General features: G+C 43.0%; 2 protein-coding genes across 2 annotated transcripts in view; both read left to right on the top strand.

The window, feature by feature from the left end:
• The first annotated feature begins 390 nt into the window (after nucleotides 1–390).
• Nucleotides 391–4776, top strand: LOC115127239 (protein THEM6). Its single transcript, XM_065016160.1, has 3 exons — nucleotides 391–1090; nucleotides 1820–1910; nucleotides 3828–4776. Exons 1-3 carry the CDS (start codon nucleotides 885–887, stop codon nucleotides 3954–3956), a joined length of 426 nt encoding a protein of 141 aa, XP_064872232.1. The 5' UTR covers nucleotides 391–884; the 3' UTR covers nucleotides 3957–4776.
• A 3954-nt stretch (nucleotides 4777–8730) lies between these two features.
• LOC135570093 (protein THEM6-like) overlaps nucleotides 8731–21518 on the top strand; it is a 28050-nt gene continuing 15262 nt past the window's right edge. Inside the window, exon 1 of the mRNA XM_065016161.1 lies at nucleotides 8731–8806. The gene's annotated coding sequence lies outside the window, so the exon portion shown is untranslated. The remainder of the gene's footprint in view (nucleotides 8807–21518) is intronic.

Below are 21518 nucleotides of genomic sequence, written 5' to 3'. Positions count from 1 at the left end.
ATGAAACTGCTGAAAACCCGATGAGATCAAGATTGACAGATGAACATTTGCATCAGTGCTTGAGACTGGCTGTAACTAGAATGGAACCTGATATTCAACTTCTCACCAGCCAGATGCAGGCCCACAGTTCACACTGATGAACATACATAGGTAAGCTCACTTTTCTGACTTGAATGAGTCATTCTGAGCATAAACAAATATAATCATAATAAAATCTACTGGGATAAAATCCATCTTTACAACCATACTGGTAGTGAAATGTATTGTGCTGTGTAGGTGCTGTATCACTTAGTTCAGTTTCTCAACCTGCTTCTTTTGTGGTTTTCACAGGGAAGTTGATGAGAGAGAGCTGCAAACAGCGGTGTCTACAAGCCTACTGGAACCTACAAAAGGATTATAAGGAAGGAACACAAGAACTTTAAGAGACTGCTCATATGTGTCAGAGAGATTCTGCTCTGACAACTGAGCTGAACTTTTATCTGTTAAGATTGTGCATGGCACGACAGAAAGTTAATGTTCCATGGCTTTTTTTTCTATGAAGAACCCAGAGAGAGTTATTTAGTTATTATTTATTTCATTAATAGTGTTATTATTTGTTTCCTGACTTTTTTTCTGTGAAGAACCTGGAAAGGGTTATTTGGTTATGTGTGGCTTTCTGGAAAACAATAAATTTTTTAAGCTCCCCTACGATCGTCACACTTTTTCTGTTACAAACTGACACCGGCCCCCCATCAGAGAAGGGAAAAGTTGTGGCCCTCACAGGAAAAAGTTTGGGGACCCCTGCCCTAGAGGATTCCTTTACCCCAGTAGCTCCTAACCCCAAGACAATTGTGTGTGTGTGTAACGTCCTGTACCCACACAGGGTGTATGATGATGATGTGGAAATGTTGTCCTCTCTCAGGTTCTCCCTGTACAGTCGTAACGGGGTGTTTAAAGCCTGCAGAGCCCTGAGGGCCACCATGGTGGTGGGGGCCACTACTATCCGCCTGCGCCGGGCCCTGTGCCTGGGGGAAGCATTTGAGCTGCGCACCAGAATCGTGGTCTGGGACGAGAAGGCCTTTTACCTAGAGCAGCGTTTCGTCTCCTGCAGGTGTGTGTCTGCTAGTATAATGCCTTATGGACTTCAATGGAACTGTGTATGGCACGGGGACAACTGTGTATGGCGCGGGGACAGCTGTGTATGGCACGGGGACAACTGTGTATGGCGCGGGGACAACTGTGTATGGCACGGGGACAACTGTGTATGGCACGGGGACAACTGTGTATGGCACGGGGGACAACTGTGTATGGTACGGGGACAACTGTGTATGGTACGGGGACAACTGTGTATGGTACGGGGACAACTGTGTATGGCACGGGGACAACTGTGTATGGCGTGGGGACAACTGTGTATGGCGTGGGGACAACTGTGTATGGCGCGGGGACAACTGTGTATGGCGCGGGGACAACTGTGTATGGCGCGGGGACAACTGTGTATGGCGCGGGGACAACTGTGTATGGCGCGGGGACAACTGTGTATGGCGCGGGGACAGCTGTGTATGGCGCGGGGACAACTGTGTATGGCGCGGGGACAACTGTGTATGGCGCGGGGACAACTGTGTATGGCGCGGGGACAACTGTGTATGGCGCGGGGACAACTGTGTATGGCGCGGGGACAACTGTGTATGGCGCGGGGACAACTGTGTATGGCGCGGGGACAACTGTGTATGGCGCGGGGACAACTGTGTATGGCGCGGGGACAACTGTGTTGTTTACAACCTGTTTTGGCTTCATGTGTTACATCCCATATTAATCAGTCTATCATTGTTTCCTCTTCCAGGGACGGTCTGGTGGCAGCTGTCATGTTGTGTAAACAGAACGTCATGCGCAGCAGTCCTGACAAGATCCTACAGTTCCTCTGCAAGAGAAAAGTAAGAGGAGGTGGAAGGGAAGGAGGGGTGTGGGGGAGATGAATGACTGGATGGGAGGAAGATGAATGACTGGATGGGAGGAAGATGAATGACTGGATGGGAGGACGAGCGACGGATGTAGAAGTTGAGAATTGTAAAGGAGGGCTGCTATAAGTTTTAGTCCTCATAAGGAAATGAGGGCTTGGAGGCGTGGCTCTCTCCTGTGTGTGTATGTTTGTACGTGGGAAGAGTTGGGACATCTGCCAAAACACTACAGTTACAGGCACTCAGCCTTCTAGATAACTTTAAACCGTCTAACCAGGAAGTAGCCTGTAACTAAAAACTTTAAACCGTCTAACCAGGAAGTAGCCTGTAACTTTAAACCGTCTAACCAGGAAGTAGCCTGTAACTTTAAACCGTCTAACCAGGAAGTAGCCTGTAACTTTAAACCAGTCCTAACCAGGAAGTAGCCTGTAACTTTAAACCGTCTAACCAGGAAGTAGCCTGTAACTTTAAACCGGAAGTCTAACCAACCAGGAAGTAGCCTGTAACTTTAAACCGTCTAACCAGGAAGTAGCCTGTAACTTTAAACCGTCTAACCAGGAAGTAGCCTAGACTATCTAGCCAACTTTTTTCTTCAGCCGGTTTGACTTTGGATAGCCTCTCTGGGGCTAGTTAGGAACGTCAATATATTCCACAATGTAAATGGGACAATATTTTCATGTTGCACACCTTTTCTCATTAAATGCTTTCAATATTTGTATATGAATTTCTACAATTCATAGTATCAGGTTTTTAAGTCATTGAATTTGAACATATTGTCATGTACATACATGTACATTGTGTAATTTACTGATGGATATATCCAAAAACCAAACCAAGTCAGTGTGCACCACAGTCAGTGTGCATACCACAGTCAGTGTCAGTGTGCATACCACAGTCAGTGTGCATACCACAGTCAGTGTCAGTGTGTGTTCCATTCCCAGGTGTTGGCCATTATGATCGGGTTGCCTTCAGCTCCAAATGGATGATAACTTGGGTACAGCTTTGAGCATGTGGGCATGAATGAAATATACTCAACCCAGGGTTACACTTATACATAGTCTACCCTTCATCTGTCTGGCAAATCTCCACTTTGGACGAGACCAGACTTTATGACCAAAATGTTCCTATTTCCACTTCCTAGTGTATTTTGACACTAAAATACATGGAATATCGCTCAGTCCTCTTCTCTCACTCAGTCCTCTTTCTCTCACTCAGTCCTCTTTCTCTCACTCAGTCCTCTTTCTCTCACTCAGTCCTCTTTCTCTCACTCAGTCCTCTTTCTCTCACTCAGTCCTCTTTCTCTCACTCAGTCCTCTTTCTCTCACTCAGTCCTCTTCTCACTGTGTGTTCAGGTGGAGTGTCCCGACTCAGTCCTCTTCTCTCTGTGTGTTCAGGTGGAGTGTCCCGACTCAGTCCTCTTCTCTCTGTGTGTTCAGGTGGAGTGTCCCGACTCAGTCCTCTTCTCTCTGTGTGTTCAGGTGGAGTGTCCCGACTCAGTCCTCTTCTCTCTGTGTGTTCAGGTGGAGTGTCCCGACTCAGTCCTCTTCTCTCTGTGTGTTCAGGTGGAGTGTCCTGACTCAGTCCTCTCCTCTCTGTGTGTTCAGGTGGAGTGTCCCCTTCTCTCTGTGTGTTCAGGTGGAGTGTCCCGACTCAGTCCTCTCCTCTCTGTGTGTTCAGGTGGAGTGTCCCGACTCAGTCCTCTTCTCTCTGTGTGTTCAGGTGGAGTGTCCCGACTCAGTCCTCTCCTCTCTGTGTGTTCAGGTGGAGTGTCCCCTTCTCTCTGTGTGTTCAGGTGGAGTGTCCCGACTCAGTCCTCTCTCCTCTGTGTTCAGGTGGAGTGTCCCGACTCAGTCCTCTCTTCCCGACTCAGTCCTCTTCTCTCTGTGTGTTCAGGTGGAGTGTCCCGACTACCCTGAGGATCTACAGCACTGGATCAGCTTCATCTCAGCCAGCAGCCAGGCCCTGAGAGCCCAGAGTGGTCTAGAGGACAAGACTGGACCGCAGGAAGACAAAGACAAGTGATTGAGTGCTGTGCTGTTGTCGACGATATGGGAGCATGAAGGCTCTCTCTGACAGATCTGGGGTGTATTCATTAGTGTCGACTGTAGGAAAACGTTTCTCATTTGAAAATAAGAGTTACTATTAGATTAATGTAGGTAGGTTTGTTCCGTTTGGTTCCTAGTGAATACACCCAAGCTTCAGACTGCTGGACGCTCTATCTCTTCCACTCTGACCTCCTGCTGACTAAGGCTGCGTTTACACAGGCAGCCCAATTCTAATCTTTTTTGCCACTAATTGGTCTTTTGACCAATCAGATCAGGTATTTTGCCACTAATTGGTCTTTTGACCAATCATATATTTTCACATCAGAAATTTTTCGGAGCTGATCAGATTTGGGCTGCCTGTGTAAACACAGCCCATGAGACTTCACTTCACTGGTGCCTTCTCTCTTCTAGGCCCAGTCCCAAATGGACCATATGCCATATGTACTTGTGGAGATTTGAGAGAATTTGATTGGTATAAGCGATACGGTGAAACTTCTACCGAGCCTATCAAAGTGGAAGTTGGATCCATTTCCATATCGATTGCATCTGACCAATCATCTCACATCTGTACTAGGGCATAGGGTCCGTTGTGGGACTGGACCTAGAGTCAAATAGGACAGACCTGTCTATGGACCCTCTGCTGTATCCTGGATACTCCTTGTGGAGGGTGGCATGCACAACGGTCTGTTACTACTGACCATTCCATATAGGAATTGGAACATAGGAATCTATAGGAAAGAGGTCAAATGAATTCATCTATATTTTCTATGTTGTAAAATAAAAATCAATTGATTTGAGTTTGTTTGTTTGTTATAGGCTTAATTAATTAAGATCTGATAAAATGGTAACTAAGGTTGATTGTGAAATATTGGGAATAGAAACCTGGTTAAAATGTATTATAGTTTAAGATCTAATCGGGAGAATTTAAAGATTCTCTTGATGCAGACAGTGGGGTCTTTTCTCAACTCCTCGTGTCCTCTCGCCTCCTGCGGGACCTCTGATTTTCTCATCCAATGGGTTTTGAGGATGAGGAAAGAGGACGCGAGGGGTATGCAATTGAGAGAAGGCCAGACTCTCCTCGACCACTCATCGGTTTCCGGGTCACGGAGGAGAGAGGGAGGATGGACTTTTCCCCAAATGAGAAAAGGTCAGGGTTTTTGTTGTGATTAAAAATCAGCGAAGCATGTGACATTATTTGGTTCGTGGTTCAGCTGGGATGTGTACTACCCTGTCAGAGCTTTTGTATCCAGGCCATTGCAGTCAATGTTTTCTCATGTAGACAGTGTTGGCAGACAGGAGCTGAGCTGTAGGATGTCTGGGGAAGATCACTTTGATGTTGATTGTATAGCAGAAGAGAATTACAAAGGAATAAAGTGTAGTAACTGTGGAGGAGAACATGAGGGGAGATCCTTGGAATGCCAAAATCAGGGCAGTGGTATAGCGGAAGACGGTGCTTGACTTGGGCAGGAGTTCATCGGAGCTGAGTACCGGCACATCAAATGTTCGATTGCTTGAGCTGCTATTCCTGTTATAGAATAGATGTAGCTGCTGTTCCTGTTATAGAATAGATGTAGCTGCTGTTCCTGTTATAGAATAGATGTAGCTGCTGTTCCTGTTATAGAATAGATGTAGGTCCTGCACCTACATATCAAGCTGCCGGCACTGAAAATGAGTACGGGAACTCTTTCAGTCCAAGTCAAGCACTTGGAGGAGCTAAAGAGCAATATGCACCAAGGCCTGCGTGTCACCAGCAGGATCCAGACAGGCTTCAAGTGAAGAATGTGGACTTTATTGCTTTAAAAGCAATGCGCAAATTGGAGGAAAAAAGTCAGCTGAGCTGTTTCTGGGATTAAAAGACTACATGCATTACTGACTCGTGCAGTCACACCCTCACAGGCCCCAGAGCCTGAACAAGGGATTTGAAGTTTAGAATGACTAAAGGAGTGGCAATATATTTGATTAAATTATTTTGTGTAGATTAATGTTCATTTTCTCACACCAGTAGTATAATTCACTTTTCTTTAGTGTTTATTTTTTTTCACCCCCGTCCAGTTGGTGGCGAGAATATACATTTAGCGTGTAGTTCGCCAACAAACCCGAAGAAGACATTGTTTGAACCAATCGAATTGTGGCAGGGTGACCGGCTGAAAGTAAGCACACCGTATATAACCGTTCTCCTAGCAGCAGGATATTAATGCTGACAGCACAATAGCGGATGTTTTTTTTTATTCCTCTTCGAAATAAGAGTCCCTGTGGAAAAGACAAGCTACATTTGAGAATATCGATATTTTTTTTCACTCCAGTGCAGTACAACGTTTAATCACAACATTGCAACCACCTCTTAAAAAGACAATGGGAAATTTTATGTATTTTATTATTGTATTATTTAACCCAGAGTTAAGTTTACATAAATACTCATATGTTGAAAGCTATTGGGTGGGCTATATTTAAAGAAATACACTGTTAATAAAATACAAATATATGTTATTAGAATTACTCAATACAGTCTGCAAAACTTAAATGGGTCTCTTGTGCTGACAGAGTACTGGTGAGCCTTTACTCCACCCACTCCTTTCACTGCACCGCAGACGCAGTATAAGGGATACTTATTATAGGGGCAGCAGGTAGCCTGGTGGTTAGAGTGTAGGGGAGGAGGTAGCCTAGTGGTTAGAGTGTAGGGGAGGTAGGTAGCCTAGTGGTTAGAGTGTAGGGCGGCAGGTAGCCTGAGTGGTTAGAGTGTAGGGCCGGCAGGTAGCCTAGTGGTTAGAGTGTAGGGGCGGCAGGTAGCCTAGTGGTTAGAGTGTAGAGTCGGCAGGTAGCCTAGTGGTTAGAGTGTAGAGGAGGTAGGTAGCCTAGTGGTTAGAGTGTAGGGGCGGCAGGTAGCCTAGTGGTTAGAGTGTAGGGGAGGTGGGTAGCCTGGTGGTTGGGGTGTAGGGGCGGCAGGTAGCCTAGTGGTTAGAGTGTAGGGCCGGCAGGTAGCCTAGTGGTTAGAGTGTAGAGGCGGCAGGGTAGCCTAGTGGTTAGAGTGTAGAGGCGGCAGGGTAGCCTAGTGGTTAGAGTGTAGGGGCTTGCAACCGAAAGGTTGCAAGTTCATATCCCAGAGCTGACAAGGTTAAATAAAGGTAAAGTTAAAGGTAAAATAAAAATAAAATTGGCTTCTAGAGAGAGAATCTTTCTACCTGCTTCAGCTAAATTGGTCTGGGAAATACTCAGTAGGGTCTCTACTAACCAAATATGTGTAGTTTTGAAGTGGGGCTGTGCTGCACTATGGTGGGAACCATAAGCATACTGAAAGTCTGGTAAGACTGAAAGATGCAATGTAATTCATATGATTCCTCATGAATTTAGAACAAAACAGGACCATGATGATGATTTATTTTTATGAAATGTCGGCCTGGACACTTTTTGAATTCCTAACAACAATAACAAAGCAACTAACTATTGATAACCGTCTACTTGAACTTCAAAATGAACGTGCCTGTAAAAAAAAGGTGTTTAGTATGTGTAGTTAATCATATCAGTAATGTAGGTTCAATATATCCGAGCTGTAGCTCCGCCCACCGGTGAAGTGGAGCAGAGCATGCTGGGTGATCTCAAGCCCAGAGATCAGTGAGAGAAAGCTCCAGCCATCCTTGTGTTTTCACCAGTTAGCTTTCATTGTGTTAGCCAAGGCCAGTGGGCATCCTTGTCTTTTCACCAGTTAGCTTTCATTGTGTTAGCCAAGGCCAGTGGGCATCCTTGTCTTTTCACCAGTTAGCTTTCATTGTGTTAGCCAAGGCCAGTGGGCATCCTTGTCTTTTCACCAGTTAGCTTTCATTGTGTTAGCCAAGGCCAGTGGGCATCCTTGTCTTTTCACCAGTTAGCTTTCAGTGTGTTAGCCAAGGCCAGTGGGCATCCTTGTCTTTTCACCAGTTAGCTTTCATTGTGTTAGCCAAGGCCAGTGGGCATCCTTGTGTTTTCACCAGTTAGCTTTCATTGTGTTAGCCAAGGCCAGTGGGCATCCTTGTCTTTTCACCAGTTAGCTTTCAGTGTGTTAGCCAAGGCCAGTGGGCATCCTTGTCTTTTCACCAGTTAGCTTTCATTGTGTTAGCCAAGGCCAGTGGGCATCCTTGTGTTTTCACCAGTTAGCTTTCATTGTGTTAGCCAAGGCCAGTGGGCATCCTTGTCTTTTCACCAGTTAGCTTTCAGTGTGTTAGCCAAGGCCAGTGGGCATCCTTGTCTTTTCACCAGTTAGCTTTCATTGTGTTAGCCAAGGCCAGTGGGCATCCTTGTCTTTTCACCAGTTAGCTTTCATTGTGTTAGCCAAGGCCAGTGGGCATCCTTGTCTTTTCACCAGTTAGCTTTCATTGTGTTAGCCAAGGTCAGTGGGCATCCTTGTCTTTTCACCAGTTAGCTTTCATTGTGTTAGTTGTAACTTTTTTTTTTACCAATAATGAAAATGTTGACACAGTTATGTTGAGAATGGTGGGCTGTAGAGAAGTGTTCTACTGTCTCAGCTAAAGTGGGGTGGGAGATAATCAGTAAGATTTCTCTTATGTGTATTTTTAGAGGGGACGGTTTTTAGTACACAACCATAAGCAGCACTTATAGCTGCACTCAATGCATTATGGTGCCATAGGCAATCCAAATCACTGTAGGGGAGGACTTGGTGGCCTGTATATTCTTTGAATGAGTTATACACGTTGCAATGTTTTGAAATACGGGCTTTTATTTTTAACATTTCCTCATTACCATACCAACCGGAAGTCATCGTTTGTGCTGCTGGCAGAATACCGGCTTGTCATTTACGGCTTCTTCCACTTCGCAGCACATCTCCAGATAAACGCAGTAAGTTTACCGGCTATTCAATTATGAAAATTAAAAACATACCTTGTACATGTTAACATCTGTCTAGAAATATATATAATACAACTTCAATGATAAAATAAGATTCAATACAATCCCGACCCCACATTTGAGCTAGCTAATTTAGCTAGCAGATTACCTGAGGTAGCGCGCTAACGTTTGTTGGTCTGTACTTGAACGTTATTGAACAAGCTAACGCTAGTCATCTAGTAATTCAATTACATTTTGCTCAGTGTTTGATTTCAAGTTGAATGTGTAGTTTACGCTGCTGATGATTTACAGTGGTTGCCAAGGGAAAGCCACGTTTCCCCAAATAATATATATATATTTTAAACAACCATATATATATAATAATTTCGGGAATCTCTTGTGTTTCATAAATGTCCAATCAATTCGCAAGAGGCTGAATGTGTCTCACTGGAGAAAGCGAACGAAACAACGCCCCTCTGTCTCAGTATGTGTAGTGTATCTATCTGATGCTGTCTGGTCAGAAAGAGTATGACACTGAAGACACCCATAGCATTAAATGCAAGGGAAGCCAGTGAGCATTTGGCCTCCCTTGATAAAAACATAAAATAATAGCCCATCAGCGTTCTTTCCTCTCTTCCTGCAAGTGTATACTCGTCAGACGTCATGATATGTCATTAGAAGTGTCCACTTCATTTGAGGGCTGAGGGGATAGGGTGTGTCTTATAAGTGTTTGGGCTACAGCCAGGGATTTGTACAGTTTTACTTAATTCTCTGTACTGGCCAATGACGATAACAGGGATTCAGATCCAACCATTAATTCATACATTATGCCCCTGGTCTGGGAGGATGGAAGTTTAATATGTAGCTGGAGGTAGTATGCGAGCAAGCATTTTAGTCAGGTAGTTTAGGACAACAAAACTGAAAGGTGGTACTGTATGACATAGACCGTTTAGACAACATGAAAGATGAGGATGGCATCGGTGTTTCTCTACAAGTAGGGTTAGTCAACATGTATTTTTCTTCTACACACAGATGTGCAAAAATCAGTACAATTGACAGCCACATCATATTTAGCTTACTTTGATTGGACTAAATAGTTTTTGGTATCTTTTAGTTGTCAACTGTATTAGACTAAGAGGAGGTGATTAGATGCTGAAATGGTGTGGGTTTGTCATGCAATAGAATCCAACTGATGCGTTCTGCATACAACAAAATCTGTTTCATAGTTTGTTTTGGTATGTTGCATTGAAAATAGCTAATAGGGCTTTGATTTGATCACAATTCCCACAATAGAGGGGAACGTTGATAGTGTTAACTAAGGGGGAAAACGAGAAAGGTGAGAAGTTCAATCTTGTGCTTGTCTGTGCAGCAGTACCAGAGAGCTGCACACTCGCCACTTAGGGGGAACGTTGATCACAACACATACGTTGTAATATGGCATTATGTTCTGGATTGGCTTCCCCGGTGATTTAACCCACGCTAATGTTGATTTAACAAATGACCCTAGCTAGCTAGTGAGTAGCCATAATCCCAATAAGACATTCATTACCTTCTCTCTCTAATGTTGATTTAGCAATGATAGCTTGGCTAAATACAGGGAGTACCAGTACCTAGTCAATTATAGCTTGGCTATATACAGGGAGTACCAGTACCTAGTCAATGACAGCTTGGCTATATACAGGAAGTACCAGTACCTAGTCAATGATAGCTTGGCTATATACAGGAGTACCAGTACCTAGTCAATGATAGCTTGGCTATATACAGGAAGTACCAGTACCTAGTCAATGATAGCTTGGCTATATACAGGAGTACCAGTACCTAGTCAATGATAGCTTGGCTATATACAGGAGTACCAGTACCTAGTCAATGATAGCTTGGCTATATACAGGGAGTACCAGTACCTAGTCAATGATAGCTTGGCTATATACAGGAAGTACCAGTACCTAGTCAATGATAGCTTGGCTATATACAGGGAGTACCAGTACCTAGTCAATGATAGCTTGGCTATATACAGGGAGTACCAGTACCTAGTCAATGATAGCTTGGCTAGATATACAGGGAGTACCAGTACCTAGTCAATGATAGCTTGGCTAGATATACAGGCTGCACTGTATATGTAAATAATGTGCTGTGTACGTTGACACATTCCCCCTCTTTTCCCACGTTTTATTTTTTATTTTTTTTACCTTTATTTAACCAGGCAAGTCAGTTAAGAACACATTCTTATTTTCAATGACGGCCTAGGAACAGTGGGTTAACTGCCTGTTCAGGGGCAGAACGACAGATTTGTACCTTGTCAGCTCGGGGGTTTGAACTCACAACCTTCCGGTTACTAGTCCAACGCTCTTACCACTCGGCTACCCTGCCGCCCCCGTTGATTTAAACCCCCCTGCAAAATAAAGTAGGTTTCATACATTGTAAAATACAGTGCATTCAGAAAGTATTCAGACCCCTTGACCTTTTTCACATTTTGTTACGTTACAGCCTTATTCTAAAATGGATTAAAAACAAAAACAAATCCTCAGTCAACTACACACAATACCCCATAATGACATCACAATACCCCATAATGACATCACAATACCCCCATAATGACATCACAATACCCCCATAATGACATCACAATACCCCCATAATGACATCACAATACCCCATAATGACATCACAATACCCCATAATGACATCACAATACCCCCATAATGACATCACAATACCCCCATAATGACATCACAATACCCCCATAATGACATCACAATACCCCCATAATGACATCACAATACCCCATAATGACAAAGTGAAAACAGGTTTTAGAAGTGTTTGCAAATGTATTAAAAACAAACAACAGATACCTTGTTTACGTAAGTATTCAGACCCTTTGCTATGAGACTCCTGTTTCCATTGATCATCCTTGAGATGTTTCTACAACTTGATTGGAGTCCACCTGTGGTAAATTCAATTGATTGGAGATGATTTGGAAAGGCACACACCTGTCTATATAAAGGTCCCACAGTTGACAGTGCATGTCAGAGCAGAAACCAAGCCATGAGGTTGAAAGAATTAGAGCTCAAGACAGGATTGTGTCGAGGCACAGATCTGTCAAAGGGTACCAAAACAATTCAGAAGCATTGAAGGTCCCCAAGAACACAGTGGCCTCCATCATTCTGCAGCATTGAAGGTCCCCAAGAACACAGTGGCCTCCATCATTCTTAAATGGAATAGGTTTGGAACAACCAAAACTCTTCCTAGAACTGTCCGCCAGCCAAACTGAGAAATCGGGTGAGAAGGGCCTTGGTCAGGAGGTAAGAGCAAAGAGCAGAGCTCCCTTGGAGTTTGCCAAATGGCACTAAAGACTCTCAGACCATAAGAAACAAGATTCTCTGGTCTGATGAAACCAAGATTGAACTCTTTGGCCTGAATGCCAAGTGTCACGTCTGGAGGAAACCTGGCACCATCCCTACGGTGAAGCATGGTGGTGGCAGCATCATGCTGTGGGATGTTTTCAGCTGCAGGGACTGGGAGACTAGTTAGGATCAAGGGTAAGATGACCGGAGCAAAGTACAGAGAGATCATTGATGAAAACCTGCTCCAGAGCCTCAGGACCTGAGACTGGGGCGAAGGTTCACCTTCCAACAGGACAACGACCCTAAGCACACAGCCAAGGCAACGCGGGAGTGGCTTCGGGACAAGTCTCTGAATGTCCTTGAGTGGCCCAGTCAGAGCCCGGACTTGAACCTGATCGAACATCTCTGGAGAGACCTGAATATAGCTGTTCAGCGACGCTCCCCATCTAACCTGACAGAGCTTGAGAGGATCTGCAGAGAAGAATGGGAGAAACTCCCCAAATACAGGTGTACCAAGCTTGTAGCGTCATACCTAAGAAGACCCAAGGCTGTAATCGCTGCCAAAGGTGCTTCAACAAAGTTCAAACTAAGAGTCTGAATACTTATGTAAATGTGATATTTCCGTTTTATTTTTTATAAATTTGCAAATATGTCAACCTGTTTTAGCTTTGTCATTATGGGATATTGTTTGTAGATTGAGGGTGAAATAACTAATCGATTTTAGAATAAGGCTGTAACGTAACAAAATGAGGGAAAAGTCTGAATACTTTCCGAATGCACTGTTTTCAACACTACAAATACAACATTTCACTGCATTCAACACTACAAATACAACATTTCACTGTATTCAACACTACAAATACAACATTTCACTGCATTCAACACTACAAATACACCATTTCACTGTATTCAACACTACAAATACAACATTTCACTGCATTCAACACTACAAATACAACATTTCACTGCATTCAACAGTGCAAATACCACATTTCACTGTATTCAACAGTGCAAATACCACATTTCACTGTATTCAACAGTGCAAATACAACATTTCACTGCATTCAACAGTGCAAATACAACATTTCACTGTATTCAACAGTGCAAATACCACATTTCACTGTATTCAACAGTACAAATACACCATTTCACTGCATTCAACACTACAAATACACCATTTCACTGCATTCAACACTACAAATTAGAGGTCGACCGATTATGATTTTCAACGCCGATACCGATTATTGGAGGGCCCAAAAAAAAGCCTTTGCCGATTAATCGGACGATTTTTAAAAATCTATTTGTAATAATGACAATTTCAACAATACTGAATGAACACTTATTTTAACTTAACCTCTTACCTCTACCTGGGACGCTTGCGTCCCAACTAGAGCTCTGGAAATGCAAATGTGCTACTCTAAATGCTAATAGTATTAGTTAAAACTCAAAAGTTCATTAAAATACACATGCAGGGTATCAAATTAAAGCTACACTCGTTGTGAATCCAGGCAACAAGTCAGATTTTTAAAATGCTTTTCGGCGACAGCATGAGAAGCTATTATCTGATAGCATGCACCAATACACTACAACAGAAAAGCACAGCAGGGGACGTAAACAAAATAATTAGCATTTCGGCGTTACACAAACCGCACAATAAAATAGAAAACAGTCATTACCTTTTTTCACCATCTTCTTTGTTGGCACTCCTAGATGTCCCATAAACACTATTGGGTCTTTATTTCGATTAAATCGGGCCATATAAAGCCAAGATATCGTTATATGTAGACTGTGTGATAAACGAAAAAACAGCGATTTCACAACGTAACGTCATTTTTAAAATTCAAAAAGTAGACGATAAACTTTCACAAAACACTTCGAAATACGTTTGTAATGCTACTTTAGGTATTAGTAAACGTTAATAAGCGATAAAAATCATCCGTAGGCGATGTACATATCATTAGCTGTCGTTTTGGAAAAAATTTCAGGAGAGAGCTCTTCCGGAATGATCTGGGCGGAGACCGGAGGTACGTCGTGCCCTCTTCGGTTCAACCAAGAATCAAAGAGGATTAAATTCACAAGATACTCGACTACATGGGGATGCTGTGGGAGTTGAATGCTCGGTCTTATCTAATTCGGCTCACTGTTAACAATTGCTGGAAGTGGCGCAAGGATATTTATTTCCATTTTCTGTGATCAGGTTTTCCTGCGCTTTCCGATGTAACGCACGTTATGTAATAGCCACAGTCATGATTTAACCAGTTTTAAAAACGTCCGAGGGTTTCCTATACACACATTCTAACCATATGAACGTACTATATTCCTGGCATGAGTAGCAGGGCGCTGAAATGTTGCGCTATTTTTAACAAAATGTTCAAAAAAGTAGAGGGTAGGAGTAAGAGGTTAATATAATACATCAATAAAATCAATTTAGCCTCAAATAAATAATGAAACATGTTCAATTTGGTTTAAATAATGAAACATGTTCAATTTGGTTTAAATAATGCAAAAACAAAGTGTTGAAGTGCAATATGTGCCATGTCAGAAAGCTAACGTTTCAGTTCCTTGCTCAGAACATGAGAACATATGAAAGCTGGTTGTTCCTTTTAACATGAGTCTTCAATATTCCCAGGTAAGAAGTTTTAGGTTGTAGTTATTATAGGAATTATAGGACTATTTCCCTCTATACCATTTGTATTTCATTAACCTTTGACTATTGGATGTTCTTATAGGCACTTTAGTATTGCCAGTGTAACAGTATAGCTTCCGTCCCTCTCCTCGCTCCTCCCTGAGCTCGAACCAGGAACACAACGACAACAGCCACCCTCGAAGCAGCGTTACCCATGCAGAGCAAGGGAAACAACCACTAGAAGGCTCAGAGCGAGTGAAGTTTGAAACGCTATTAGCGAGCGGTAACTAGCGAGCCATTTCACTTCGGTTACACCAGCCTCATCTCGGGAGTTGATAGGCTTGAAGTCATAAACAGCGCAATGCTTGACGCACAACGAAGAGCTGCTGGCAAAACGCACGAAAGTGCTGTTTGAATGAATGTTTACGCACCTGCTTCTGCCTACCACCGCTCAGTCAGATGCTTAGATACTTGTATGCTCAGTCAGATTATATGCAACGCAGGACACGCTAGATAATATCTAGTAATATCAACCATGTGTAGTTAACTAGTGATTATGATTGATTGTTTTTTATAAGATAAGTTTAATGCTAGCTAGCAACTTACCTTGGCTTACTGCATTCGCGTAACAGGCAGTCTCCTTGTGGAGTGCAACGAGAGAGAGGCAGGTCGTTATTGCGTTGGACTTGTTAACTGTAAGGTTGCAAGATTGGATCCCCCGAGCTGACAAGGTGAAAATCTGTCTTTCTGCCCCTGAACGAGGCAGTTAACCTACCGTTCCTAGGCCGTCATTGAAAATAAGAATGTGTTCTTAACTGACTTGCCTAGTTAAATAAATATGAAATATGGAAGTAAACTATACATACAGCAGTATGAGACCCCTTCATCCACTATATATACAGCAGTATGAGGACACCCCTTCATCCACTATATATACAGGACACCCCTTCATCCACTATATATACAGCAGTATGTGGACACCCCTTCATCCACTATATATACAGCAGTATGAGGACACCCCTTCATCCACTATATATACAGCAGTATGAGGACACCCCTTCATCCACTATATATACAGGACACCCCTTCATCCACTATATATAGAGCAGTATGAGGACACCCCTTCATCCACTATATATACAGCACTATGTGGACACCCCTTCATCCACTATATATACAGCAGTATGTGGACACCCCTTCATCCACTATATATACAGGACACCCCTTCATCCACTATATATACAGCAGTATGTGGACACCCCTTCATCCACTATATATACAGCACTATGTGGACACCCCTTCATCCACTATATATACAGGACACCCCTTCATCCACTATATATACAGCAGTATGAGGACACCCCTTCATATACTATATATACAGCAGTATGTGGACACCCCTTCATCCACTATATATACAGCAGTATGAGGACACCCCTTCATACACTATATATACAGCAGTATGTGGACACCCCTTCATCCACTATATATACAGGACACCCCTTCATCCACTATATATACAGCAGTATGTGGACACCCCTTCATCCACTATATATACAGGACACCCCTTCATCCACTATATATACAGGACACCCCTTCATCCACTATATATACAGGACACCCCTTCATCCACTATATATACAGCAGTATGTGGACACCCCTTCATACACTATATATACAGGACACCCCTTCATCCACTATATATACAGCACTATGTGGACACCCCTTCATACACTATATATACAGGACACCCCTTCATCCACTATATATACAGCACTATGTGGACACCCCTTCATACACTATATATACAGGACACCCCTTCATCCACTATATATACAGGACACCCCTTCATCCACTATATATACAGCAGTATGAGGACACCCCTTCATCCACTATATATACAGCAGTATGAGGACACCCCTTCATCCACTATATATACAGCAATATGAGGACACCCCTTCATACACTATATATACAGGACACCCCTTCATCCACTATATATACAGGACACTCCTTCATCCACTATATATACAGCAGTATGAGGACACCCCTTCATCCACTATATATACAGCAGTATGTGGACACCCCTTCATCCACTATATATACAGGACACCCCTTCATCCACTATATATACAGCAGTATGTGGACACCCCTTCATCCACTATATATACAGGACACCCCTTCATCCACTATATATACAGGACACCCCTTCATCCACTATATATACAGGACACTCCTTCATCCACTATATATACAGCAGTATGAGGACACCCCTTCATCCACTATATATACAGGACACCCCTTCATCCACTATATATACAGCAATATGAGGACACCCCTTCATCCACTATATATACAGGACACCCCTTCATCCACTATATATACAGGACACCCCTTCATCCACTATATATACAGGACACCCCTTCATCCACTATATATACAGGACACTCCTTCATCCACTATATATACAGCAGTATGAGGACACCCCTTCATCCACTATATATACAGGACACCCCTTCATCCACTATATATACAGCAGTATGTGGACACCTCTTCATCCACTATATATACAGCAGTATGTGGACACCCCTTCATCCACTATATATACAGGACACCCCTTCATCCACTATATATACAGCAGTATGTGGACACCCCTTCATCCACTATATATACAGCAGTATGAGGACACCCCTTCATCCACTATATATACAGCAGTATGAGGACACCCCTTCATCCACTATATATACAGCAGTATGAGGACACCCCTTCATCCACTATATATACAGGACACCCCTTCATACACTATATATACAGCAGTATGAGGACACCCCTTCATCCACTATATATACAGCAGTATGAGGACACCCCTTCATCCACTATATATACAGGACACCCCTTCATACACTATATATACAGGACACCCCTTCATAGACTATATATACAGCAGTATGAGGACACCCCTTCATCCACTATATATACAGCAGTATGTGGACACCCCTTCATCCACTATATATACAGGACACCCCTTCATCCACTATATATACAGGACACCCCTTCATAGACTATATATACAGCAGTATGAGGACACCCCTTCATCCACTATATATACAGCAGTATGTGGACACCCCTTCATCCACTATATATACAGCAGTATGAGGACACCCCTTCATCCACTATATATACAGGACACCCCTTCATCCACTATATATACAGGACACCCCTTCATCCACTATATATACAGCAGTATGAGGACACCCCTTCATACACTATATATACAGCAGTATGAGGACACCCCTTCATAGACTATATATACAGGACACCCCTTCATCCACTATATATACAGCAGTATGAGGACACCCCTTCATACACTATATATACAGGACACCCCTTCATAGACTATATATACAGCAGTATGAGGACACCCCTTCATCCACTATATATACAGCAGTATGTGGACACCCCTTCATCCACTATATATACAGGACACCCCTTCATCCACTATATATACAGGACACCCCTTCATAGACTATATATACAGCAGTATGAGGACACCCCTTCATCCACTATATATACAGGACACTCCTTCATCCACTATATATACAGGACACCCCTTCATCCACTATATATACAGCAGTATGTGGACACCCCTTCATCCACTATATATACAGGACACCCCTTCATCCACTATATATACAGCAGTATGTGGACACCCCTTCATCCACTATATATACAGCAGTATGAGGACACCCCTTCATCCACTATATATACAGCAGTATGAGGACACCCCTTCATCCACTATATATACAGGACACCCCTTCATCCACTATATATACAGGACACCCCTTCATATACTATATATACAGCAGTATGAGGACACCCCTTCATCCACTATATATACAGCAGTATGAGGACACCCCTTCATCCACTATATATACAGCAGTATGAGGACACCCCTTCATCCACTATATATACAGCAGTATGAGGACACCCCTTCATCCACTATATATACAGGACACCCCTTCATCCACTATATATACAGCAGTATGTGGACACCCCTTCATCCACTATATATACAGCAGTATGTGGACACCCCTTCCTACACTATATATACAGCAGTATGAGGACACCCCTTCATCCACTATATATACAGGACACCCCTTCATCCACTATATATACAGCAGTATGTGGACACCCCTTCATCCACTATATATACAGCAGTATGTGGACACCCCTTCATCCACTATATATACAGCAGTATGAGGACACCCCTTCATCCACTATATATACAGCAATATGTGGACACCCCTTCATCCACTATATATACAGCAGTATGTGGACACCCCTTCATCCACTATATATACAGGACACCCCTTCATCCACTATATATACAGGACACCCCTTCATCCACTATATATACAGCAGTATGAGACCCCTTCATACACTATATATACAGGACACCCCTTCATCCACTATATATACAGCAGTATGAGGACACCCCTTCATCCACTATATATACAGCAGTATGTGGACACCCCTTCATCCACTATATATACAGCAGTATGAGGACACCCCTTCATAGACTATATATACAGGACACCCCTTCATCCACTATATATACAGCAGTATGAGGACACCCCTTCATCCACTATATATACAGCAGTATGAGGACACCCCTTCATCCACTATATATACAGCAGTATGAGGACACCCCTTCATCCACTATATATACAGGACACCCCTTCATCCACTATATATACAGCAGTATGAGGACACCCCTTCATCCACTATATATACAGCAGTATGTGGACACCCCTTCCTACACTATATATACAGGACACCCCTTCCTACACTATATATACAGCAGTATGTGGACACCCCTTCATCCACTATATATACAGGACACCCCTTCATCCACTATATATACAGGACACCCCTTCATCCATTATATATACAGGACACCCCTTCATCCACTATATATACAGCAGTATGAGGACACCCCTTCATCCACTATATATACAGCAGTATGAGGACACCCCTTCATCCACTATATATACAGGACACCCCTTCATCCACTATATATACAGCAGTATGAGGACACCCCTTCATCCACTATATATACAGCAGTATGAGGACACCCCTTCATCCACTATATATACAGGACACCCCTTCATCCACTATATATACAGCAGTATGAGGACACCCCTTCATCCACTATATATACAGGACACCCCTTCATCCACTATATATACAGCAGTATGAGGACACCCCTTCATACACTATATATACAGCAGTATGTGGACACCCCTTCATCCACTATATATACAGGACACCCCTTCATCCACTATATATACAGCAGTATGAGGACACCCCTTCATCCACTATATATACAGCAGTATGAGGACACCTCTTCATCCACTATATATACAGCAGTATGTGGACACCCCTTCATCCACTATATATACAGGACACCCCTTCATCCACTATATATACAGGACACCCCTTCATCCACTATATATACAGCAGTATGAGGACACCCCTTCATCCACTATATATACAGGACACCCCTTCATCCACTATATATACAGCAGTATGAGGACACCCCTTCATCCACTATATATACAGCAGTATGAGGACACCCCTTCATCCACTATATATACAGGACACCCCTTCATCCACTATATATACAGCAGTATGAGGACACCCCTTCATCCACTATATATACAGCAGTATGTGGACACCCCTTCATCCACTATATATACAGCAATATGAGGACACCTCTTCATCCACTATATATACAGCAGTATGAGGACACCCCTTCATCCACTATATATACAGGACACCCCTTCATCCACTATATATACAGGACACCCCTTCATCCACTATATATACAGGACACCTCTTCATCCACTATATATACAGCAGTATGTGGACACCCCTTCATCCACTATATATACAGCAGTATGAGGACACCCCTTCATCCACTATATATACAGCAGTATGTGGACACCCCTTCATATACTATATATACAGGACACCCCTTCATCCACTATATATACAGGACACCCCTTCATCCACTATATATACAGAACACCCCTTCATCCACTATATATACAGCAGTATGTGGACACCCCTTCATCCACTATATATACAGGACACCCCTTCATATACTATATATACAGGACACCCCTTCATCCACTATATATACAGGACACCCCTTCATCCACTATATATACAGCAGTATGTGGACACCCCTTCATCCACTATATATACAGCAGTATGAGGACACCCCTTCATACACTATATATACAGGACACCCCTTCATCCACTATATATACAGCAGTATGTGGACACCCCTTCATCCACTATATATACAGGACACCCCTTCATCCACTATATATACAGCAGTATGTGGACACCCCTTCCTACACTATATATACAGGACACCCCTTCATCCACTATATATACAGGACACCCCTTCCTACACTATATATACAGCAGTATGTGGACACCCCTTCCTACACTATATATACAGGACACCCCTTCATCCACTATATATACAGCAGTATGAGGACACCCCTTCATCCACTATATATACAGGACACCCCTTCATATACTATATATACAGGACACCCCTTCATCCACTATATATACAGCAGTATGTGGACACCCCTTCATCCACTATATATACAGCAGTATGTGGACACCCCTTCATCCACTATATATACAGGACACCCCTTCATCCACTATATATACAGCA

Source organism: Oncorhynchus nerka, unplaced genomic scaffold (assembly GCF_034236695.1).
Source record: "Oncorhynchus nerka isolate Pitt River unplaced genomic scaffold, Oner_Uvic_2.0 unplaced_scaffold_1113, whole genome shotgun sequence".
Lineage (NCBI taxonomy): Eukaryota > Metazoa > Chordata > Actinopteri > Salmoniformes > Salmonidae > Oncorhynchus > Oncorhynchus nerka.
This window is presented reverse-complemented; position numbering and strand designations above follow the sequence as displayed.